This window comes from Neltuma alba, unplaced genomic scaffold (genome assembly GCF_004799145.2).
Source record: "Neltuma alba isolate B1F8T4 unplaced genomic scaffold, ASM479914v2 tig00013275_pilon, whole genome shotgun sequence".
In the NCBI taxonomy this organism is placed as follows: Eukaryota; Viridiplantae; Streptophyta; class Magnoliopsida; order Fabales; family Fabaceae; genus Neltuma; species Neltuma alba.
In genome coordinates, this window is record NW_021637565.1 from 41318 (window position 1) to 50917 (window position 9600).

The 9600-nt window shown below is 34.6% G+C and overlaps 1 protein-coding gene across 4 annotated transcripts; it reads left to right on the plus strand.

The window, feature by feature from the left end:
- The first annotated feature begins 4063 nt into the window (after nucleotides 1–4063).
- On the plus strand, nucleotides 4064–9600 carry LOC114735982 (inactive protein kinase SELMODRAFT_444075-like). 4 transcript variants are annotated; one of them, XM_028923771.1, is made up of 11 exons: nucleotides 4064–4083; nucleotides 4418–4637; nucleotides 4738–4970; nucleotides 5678–5826; nucleotides 5904–5998; nucleotides 6262–7295; nucleotides 7658–7818; nucleotides 8018–8094; nucleotides 8199–8346; nucleotides 8566–8715; nucleotides 9432–9600. In XM_028923771.1, the coding sequence occupies exons 3-11, from the start codon at nucleotides 4790–4792 to the stop codon at nucleotides 9465–9467; spliced, it is 2031 nt and encodes a 676-aa protein (XP_028779604.1). In that variant the 5' UTR covers nucleotides 4064–4083; nucleotides 4418–4637; nucleotides 4738–4789; the 3' UTR covers nucleotides 9468–9600. The 4 variants fall into 4 exon arrangements, with proteins under 4 accessions (XP_028779604.1, XP_028779605.1, XP_028779602.1 ...); XM_028923772.1 differs by lacking the exon at nucleotides 4064–4083 and adding an exon at nucleotides 4167–4186; XM_028923769.1 differs by lacking the exon at nucleotides 4064–4083 and adding an exon at nucleotides 4252–4312.

Here is a 9600-nt window from a genome sequence, read left to right on the forward strand (position 1 = left end):
GTTTGTTGTGAAACTAATTTGTAACTCACTGTAAAATTAAATTTTAAATCCATGTTTTATGCAAAAAGTCTTAGTTAAATCTTATATCTGCATATTCGGAAAATACTTCTCTGGTCTTAAATATAAAACCCTTATACTAGTGTATATAAGGGTCTTATATTTAGGACAGAAGGAGTAGTACTTTGAATTTAATTGGAAATGAAAGTACAATAAGCATATAACTGCCTATTTCTTCTCTTTGATTGGGCCATATAAATATTATTCATAATTTAGAAATAGGGACACTTTTATAAATTTTATATTACATATAATCATATGTATTGTTATATTATTAAGCTTAACTATGCGATTTTTTTCTTAGTTAGTTTGCTTTAACAATGGAGAGGTTGTGCCAGGTAACCGTATAGTAACATTATTAATTCATCAATACTAAATCAGCTGTTTTAAATAAATCAACACGATTCCATTACTCCTTGGGCTCCCATTAAACACACAAATATAGAGCTTTTTTGGTTTTTTGTTTTGAAAATATTTTTTAAAACAGAAAAATGAAAAAACTTCTTTGGTAATTTGTTTTTAGTTGATTGTTTTAAAAAAATAAAAAACAGTAACATGTTTTTAAAAACTAAAAGTACCAAAACAACTTTTACATATTTTCTAATTTTTTCTGTTTTTATGTTTTTTTTTTTGAAAAATTTTGAGAAACCTTCTTCTCTTCTCACCTATTATCTATTATTTATCGTTACCAGTAACAATTATTACCTACCAAGTGTGATTTTCTATTATTTTTTTAAACGTGATTTTTTGAGACTATTATCCAAAAAAATTCTTTTGTTTTTTTTCCAAAACTTGTTCTAAGAAATAATTTTATAATATTGTTTTGAGAACAGAAAAAACAAAGAAAAAAAAACAAACAGCCCCATAATTTTTCTATTGAAAAAAAAATCATTTATGCCGACTCTGAGTTTGGAGCTTATGGGCAAAGATAAAATGGACGGCGGTTTTCTAAGAGTTTGTCATTATCTTAATTTTTTATTTACAAATCAATAAACAATTCGTGATTAATAAATTGTAAAAATGTATTAATTAAGAAGGTTAATACAATCTCTAATATCTCAGATTTGTTTTCATTTTGGTTTTAGTTCTTCGAATTTCAAATTTTAGGTTTTAATCCTGATAAAGCCCAATTTTTATATATTTTATCCCACATTAATTCAGAATTTAAATGATAATTTTGAGCTTAATTGGATTTTTATGCATAATTGATTAATTGATTGATTTTTGGATTTTGCATAAAAATTGAGATTTAGGATTAAAAATATAGATATTTTGTGATTTCCTATTTTGACTTGGAATTAATTTTTCCTATTTCTTTGAGAACAAATCTCATATTTTTAGAAAGATTATTTTTAGAAAATTTTGCACTTTCTTGCCTAATTTTTGTGCAGATTTAATATTTAATTTTTGATTATATTTGGATATAATCTACATTAATGGATGCACTTAAATTTTTGTAGGTCAAGAAAGGGACATATAGGGAATCCAATGGTGCAAGATTATTTCTTGGAATCTAAGCACAATCCAATGGTTAATATCAAGTGGATCAATTAATTACTAATGAGCTTGAGTTTTAGATCCACAAAAATTTTCTTTTCTTTTATTATATTATTTTTCTTATTTTTGGAGGAGGGAAGCACGCCTAAATATCACACTTTTTCCATTCTCCATTGATTCACGTACGGACACCAATTCAACGTCAATTCTCTTCTTTCACCGTGTCATCAATTAACAGCCTCTCCTATCTTACTCCACGTATAAGAAGCCGTTAATCGTCACCACCCATTCAACTAATTCCCTTAATTCCCTTCCTTAGACGCACATTCACTTACACCACACTTCATCATTCACAAGTCATCATGACCGTGAGTTTCAGGGAGCTTGGAGGGAAGATGATTATGATGGCAACTTAAGCTTGTTAGGGAGACAACTTGAGAGAAGCATGGAGGAGACTAGAGCATTGGGCTAGCACTTGAAGACCATAAGGGAGTGATGTTTCATTTATCTTTTTAATTCAAGAACTTGAAATTATTTAGTTTTAAATAATTTTAACTTGTACTTTTGTTGAGACAATTTAGTTCTAGATTGTCATTTTTATTCTTGGATTGGATTGATATTTGGATCTTATTTGTGCCGAGATACTTGTTGGAGTTTATGTTTAGAACCTTTGCATTGTTAATTAAATTTATAATTGAGTTTTCATTATGAGTTTAATTATCAATGTGGTTTCAATTGCAAAATTTGGGTTCTTTGGCCTCTTAATTGTTTAATTAAGTTGGTTAATTGTCTAATTGTTTAATTAAATAATTTCAAACAAAATTTCCAGAATTGAGTTATTTTTCATTGGTTTTAATAAACTTAATTAACCAACCTTATACTGCTACGAGTTCTCTAATAGTTTAAGGGTTTTTGAAGTTGAGGGTTTTCTTTATTTCAAGTAGGTAATTAAGTTTATTAATTCCACTCTATTATCACTTCCCTTTGGTCTAATTAACTGATAACTGATTAAGGTTATGAAGGTTAAATTCATACAAATCCTAAGTTGTCCCCTCTACCTTACCTGAAGAGAACTTTTTCATTTTTACTTATTAATTTTCTTTGCTTCCTAATTAATTTTCTTCATTTATCATTTTAATTTTGTTTTCTTAAAAAAAAAATCCCCCCCAAAAATTGTATTGCATTTATTTAGTTAATTTAATTTTTATATAGATTTTAGGACATTTGCATTTTCCATTTAGAATTAGAATTTTGCATTTTAGTTTAGGTCTAATTTATTGTATTTTTTTTATCACCTGAACTTTTACCTAAAGAAATCATAACTTGCTCCTTGGAAGTAATGACCTAGATTGACCCTGAACTACAAATTAATTGGAACCTAGTTTAATTGAGTGCTTTAACGACAAAAGCTACATCAAATCCCCAAAAAGGTAAAATGATTTAAGTTTTTATTGAATTATAGAGACTAATGTTTTAAATAAAAAGAAACTTAAAGAAACAAAACTTATGATTCGAAATTTAAAGAACTAAAACCAAAATGTGAGTAAATTTGAGAGATTAAAAATTATATTAACTAGCATGTAATGATAAAAATATGAATAAAGAAATGAAATAGATTTCTATTAAATATTTCATTTGCTCCATCCAATCTTTTTTATTAGACATTTTTATAGTATTTTCACAAGAATCAGAGAGAAACTGCAAGATCATTAACTTTATTTGACAATAAAAAATGTTTCCAACTTTGCTAAACGAATAAAATTGAAGAACTGTTAATTTTGAAGGCATCTTCTATTTCTTCTCGTGCTAGCACTTGGATTCAGAACTCAACACTGAGACTAAACGTGGTAGTGAAAATTGTAATAAATATTTCTTCTGATGCTTTATTAATAATAAATATCAAGTATTTCTCTTGTCATAATTAAAAAAAAAATCAAGTATCTTTTCTACGAGTGCCTTGTGAAAAGCAGGGGAAGGAACAGTATAAAAGCAGAAAATTATCCAGGAAAAGCAACAAGGACAGCGGCAAGTCTGGAGCATGAAAGCAGATGAGCTTTCTTTTTCAGTAAAAGTAAACATCCATTACGCAGTCAATAATGGTGACTCCTATGCTCTTTTTGGTACTAATTAATCAATAATTTGCCGTCTTGTCAGTTTTGCGGCTTGTTGCTTCTCCCAAAGCAAACAAATTTGTGAAAAGTACACCATCAATTGTTTCGTTTGCATGAATTTCCCCGTCCTATTCATTGATCCTTTGCATTAAATAAGTAAAGGTTCTCTCCAACTCAATAAATAATTCACACTTGAAAGTAAGAGACTTTCCTCCCTCCCTTCGTCATGCCTCTGTAAATTTTATATTTTACCCCTTCTGCCACTGGACCAATTTCGTGCTGATTACTGTGACACATCTTCCTATTATCTAATCTGCAAACATGAACTTCCGAAGACGTTTCCAGGTCTTACTATATATATTGTGGCGCTATAAGAAGTTTAAAACTATCTTTCGAGTGATTTCTAAGTAAATTACAGGTGGGTTGCTCATAATACTACCTGCTCCAGCTTTTAATATTCATTTCTCTTGGTTCAAGCGACACATGACATGATATACAGCACAGCAAAATTGGAAAAAAAGGTTTTGTCTTATTTACCTTCTTCTACTTTCGTTTTCTTTTTCTTTTTTACTTTCTGATTTCTCGGGGTTCAAAAAAATGTCTTGTCTTTGATCGTATGGGTTCCGAAGCAGAGCAATGTAATCAGGGTGGTTAATCTGACTCTTCTCAGTTGATCTGTCCATTTCTTTGTGTCGTCATTAGTTTTGGATGACCCCCTGTTCTTTAATCTTTCTTCCTCTGTTTGGTTGTAGGCTTCTCTCCGTCGCAGTCATCATCATTATCATCATACACAAACTGTTGGAAGAATATGCTGATTGAGCCTCCAAATTAACATAGGGTTGATGGTCCTGATTCTGTTTCAACAGCCTCTCGCATTGCATGTAGCAAAAGCTTATTAGGAGGGTGTGGATTTCTTCGTTTCGACTTGTGCTTCAAAGGGAAGGGACAACCTCCGTTAAAGTACATTGAATCGTGAGTTGTCTTATTTTTTATAGCTTCAACTTTTCTTCTGGGTAACCAAAAACTGCAGCCATTTACCTGATTTGGTGGCGTTGATGTAAACATTTCATAGGGTGGGTGATGAGAATGTGAAACTGGTTTCACAGGCAAGTTGAGAAATTGAGATGATCCCAAGTCATGGTTGTGTAGAGAAGGGTTCTTCAGATGTCACCGGAAAGGTGGTGGTGGTGGCAGTCAAAGCGTCGAAAGAGATTTCAAGGACTGCTTTAGTCTGGGCTCTGACTCATGTTGTTCAACCCGGGGATTGCATTAAGCTTTTGGTCCTCATTCCGGCTCTCTCCTCAAGTAATTTTCCCCTCTTGAGTTCCCGTATCTTTCAATTTATCTCCAATTGCTGACCATGCCCTGAAGTTTTCTTTCCTATTTCTTTCGTTCTCGCAAAATCTTTCTTGTCATCTGGTATTATACTGTGTCTCTTCAGATGCTCAAACAGCATGCTTCTGAGTGAATGCTTCTCTTTATATGCTGAAACATTATTCTTTGGGATGCATTCTTCTTCTCTATTCATTTCTGCGGTCATGTTCGAATAACTTCATTCGGATATAAGTCATCCGTGACCCGTGGAAGAATCTAAAGAAAAATAGCAACTGTCATAATGTCCCTTCCAATTCATTTTCGGAAACTAAATATTCGCTGTCGCTGTGCCATACAAGATTGAGCTTCACGAGGATGATAAAATGATCCAGTCTCCCGTTGTTGTTTTTTGTATTCCCTTTTTGTAATTCCCGGCCTTGTTATATTAGCTTCAGTCTTGTATATTTGGAGCAAAGGCTCGAATATATCATTCTATGAAAGGAGTCCTAACATCCGCTAATTATACAGGAAAAACATCTGGAGTGTACATAGGATATTGCATAAAAGATAGTTGCCCTTTCTAGGCCCAGATGCACATCCAAGTGGGAAAATTAGACTGCATACATGAAATTCTGTTAAGGGAAAAGTTGAAGATCAATTAGGATTGATTATAACATAATCTATGCCTTATCGATCAGGTAAAAGGATATGGGGCCTTTCGAGATTTACGACTGATTGTACAACCAGTCACTGGAGATCCCAAACTGCTTCAGATCAGAAGGAAATAGTTGCCAATTCATGTTCTGAATTGATGCTTCAACTCCATGAATTTTATGATCCAGAAAAGGTTGGGACATGATATTTTGATACTTTCCAAACATCCAGTCCTTTTTAATGTTTCTCACTTCTCAGTTGTTTGTGCAGATAAAGATCAGAATAAAGATTATCTCTGGTTCTTTATGTGGAGGGGTGGCTGCTGAAGCTAAGAGGGTTCAATCAAGCTGGGTTATATTGGACAAGTAAAAAAAAAATTTTATATGGACTTTGCATTTTATATGTCATGTTAGAGACAACACTCTTGCTGAAAAATTTATTGTAGGGGAAATTTCGAAAAGGAAACTCTTCATAGAGATATTTTCCTATAGGCTACATGCATCAAATAACCGTTCAAGTGGTTATCTGGTCCTAAGTAAAATGGCGTTTGTAGGTAATTTTATCCTGGTTTGGACAATTACTTGGGGCCTGAAAACATTTCTAATTTCTTCATTCTTCACAATTGCAGAAAAATGAAACATGAAAAGAAATACTGCATGGAGGAGCTGCGTTGCAATATTGTAGTCATGAAGGGATCTCGGGCAAAGGTTCTTCGTTTGAATTTGATCAGTTCACCGAAGGTGGAACTTGAAGGGGATTTTCCACTGTCACCAGAGCTGAATGAGTATCCAGGAAACTTAAATGGAAAGTCTGAGCATCTAGATATGATCCGAGGTCCTGCTGTTACTCCTGCAAGTAGTCCAGAACATGGGTCACCGTTAACCGCAACTGATATTGGAACATCATCAATCTCAAGCTCAGATCCTGGGACATCACCATTTTTCCTCTCCGATATGTATGGGAGACGAAGGAGAGAAACCTTTGTTCATGTCGAAGTTAAAAATCTGGAGGAAAGTGAGTCTGACTCTGAGAGTGAAAAGCTGAGTTCATCATCTAAAAGTTCATATTTTGAGCCATGGGTTGCAAATGTAATGAGAACCGGTGGAGAATTTTCAAAACACAGTGGCAGTATACATCAATCCAGTGATAAGGCTTTGGTGTCTGCCTATGGAACCTTGCTTCAGAAAGTCTCCAACTTGGATCAAGAACCTGGTATCGGATCGCTTCGTTGTAAAATTGACGTGAACTTGAGCAAAAGTGTTAGAGAAGCATTTTCACTGTCAAGGAATGCACCCCTTGGCCCTCCTCCATTGTGCTCCATTTGTCAGCACAAGGCACCATTATTTGGGAATCCTCCAAGGTGGTTTACATATGCTGAACTGCAACTTGCCACCGGGGGGTTTTCACAAGCAAATTTCCTAGCTGAAGGTGGGTTTGGTTCTGTGCACCGTGGTGTCCTACCAGATGGACAGGTTATTGCTGTGAAGCAATATAAATTGGCCAGTACTCAAGGTGATAAAGAATTTTGCTCAGAAGTCGATGTGTTAAGCTGTGCACAGCACCGTAATGTTGTGATGCTAATCGGATTCTGTGTGGAGGAAGGAAGAAGATTGCTAGTTTATGAGTATATCTGCAATGGGTCTTTAGATTCTCATCTTTATGGTAAGTTCCTATTAATCATTTATATGTTTTGACAGTTTATGCGTACTTCTGCTAAATGTTGTTGACCCTGCTGGCACTACAGTAGTTTGTGGGAATTTCTCTTTTTCTACAAATTAATTTTCAAAATTTGTTTCCAGCTTCTAGTGTACTAACCAGCCTTAACATTCCCTAGCTTAAGCTGCAGATATTGAGTGAACTTTGATTGACAGTTTGTCACCATGACCCCGATAAGAATATGTTTTAAATGGTTGTCTTCCTGGGGATTTGAATCAACCAGATAACTCGCATAGTCATGTAAACTATTGCGGCTGTCAGAGCTGCAAGACGATTTCCTTAATTGAAAATCATTTTGAAATTTGCAGGGCGAAGCAAGAACGTATTGGGATGGTCCGCAAGGCAAAAGATTGCAGTTGGGGCTGCTCGTGGTTTGAGGTACCTTCATGAAGAATGTCGAGTGGGTTGTATCGTGCACAGAGATATGCGGCCCAACAATATCCTCCTAACTCATGATTTTGAAGCTCTAGTATGCCTTATATTTATTTTAAAATATGCAAACATTTTTTCGTCATTGACCATCATATTTTTCCCTCCAGTTACCGACTTTGTATAAGTTCTTAGTTACAATGCCTTTGAAAATATTTGCACCCCCAGAAGCAATGCTGCCTTTTATGTTTGTTTCATAATAGGAAGTGTTTCAAGTGTGTATCACTGATGGATTTTAGGTGGGAGATTTTGGACTTGCAAGATGGCAGCCAGATGGAAATACAGGTGTCGAAACAAGGGTGATTGGAACATTTGGGTAATACTAGGACAATGACAATTCCTTTTTGTCTATTGCTTCCCCTTCTGAATATCTTGACATATGTTGGAAAAATTAATGATCGAATGCTTGCACTTTCTTAGGTATTTGGCCCCAGAATATGCCCAAAGTGGCCAAGTCACTGAAAAGGCTGATGTGTATTCCTTTGGGGTGGTACTGCTGGAACTTGTCACAGGATGGAAAGCTATTGATATAAACCGGCCTAGAGGTCAGCAGTGCCTCACTGAATGGGTAAGAGTTTCATGACATAACGATTTTAAGGAGGCAATGTACTATGATTATGACAATGTTCATTGAATGTTCAAATATACCGAGAATTAATTTTGTAATGTGATTTTCATCACCTTGGTAAGAACAGGGTATTGGGATGCTATATTTTTCCGGAAAAAAATGCGTTAAGCCAAAGAAAACATCTCTTCATTATTGTTTATGGTTCAATTATTTGGATAGGCACGGCCATTGCTTGAAAGAGATGCCATCTATGAACTTGTTGATCCAAGGTTGATAAACTGCTATATAGATCAAGAGGTTCGTCGCATGATGTTGTGTTGCTCAATGTGTCTACGGCAGGATCCCCATTTTAGGCCTAGAATGTCTCAGGTGAGAAAATTTTCGTTAGTTTACTTCTTATATCTTATAAAATCATTATTACAAGGGTGTGAATGGGTGCGTGAAAGCAGTTCTACACTCGAGCAACTCATCTTATAAAAACTATAAAATGCTCATGGATTATCGCTAAAAAAAAAGAAGCTCACGGATTTTCTCACCAACATACCTGATCTGGAGCACTGTAGGAAAGAAAGACATAGCGACAAGCATCTTGGATGATATTCCAGGAAGAAAGAATGGGAGCTTGGTTTTCAAAGGCTATGATGCTAACCACACCTTGGCTAATATACAGGGATACCCGCAGAAATCATTGATGCATTTGAAATGAATTCAACTTTCTTTTTGTTCTCAAATGAAGTGTTAGGGATAAATTGAAGCAGATATGCATTACTGAGTTATGTTATCTAGAAAATAGTTATATCTTAAGTAATCACCATGCAGAAGGTGAAGGTGATGTGTGGTTTATATGCTCTTCCACTATTGATAATCTTTGACATAGTTGTTAATTAGAAGTACCTGCAATCCATATGGTGACGAAAATTGGCGAAACAAATTAAGCTGGACTACCATTTGATAAGTAGGTATCATTAGAACATGCTTATGGAGAATTTGATTCGTTCTATGGTACCTATAATTTCTTCTTTGGAACATTGTTGCTTACTAGTTCATCTTACCCTCACTATTAATAAACATTCTCAAATGCGCAGGTGCTTCGCATGCTGGAAGATGACATTTCCATGTGACTGCTTCTCATATATCCATTTCGTGAGGGCAAGAGTGCTGAAGATAAAGAACAAACAGAAGAATGGACTGCCATAGCAAATGCAGAGGACAAGCTGAGGAGTACAACATGGGTTCGATGGTTCATTATATTGG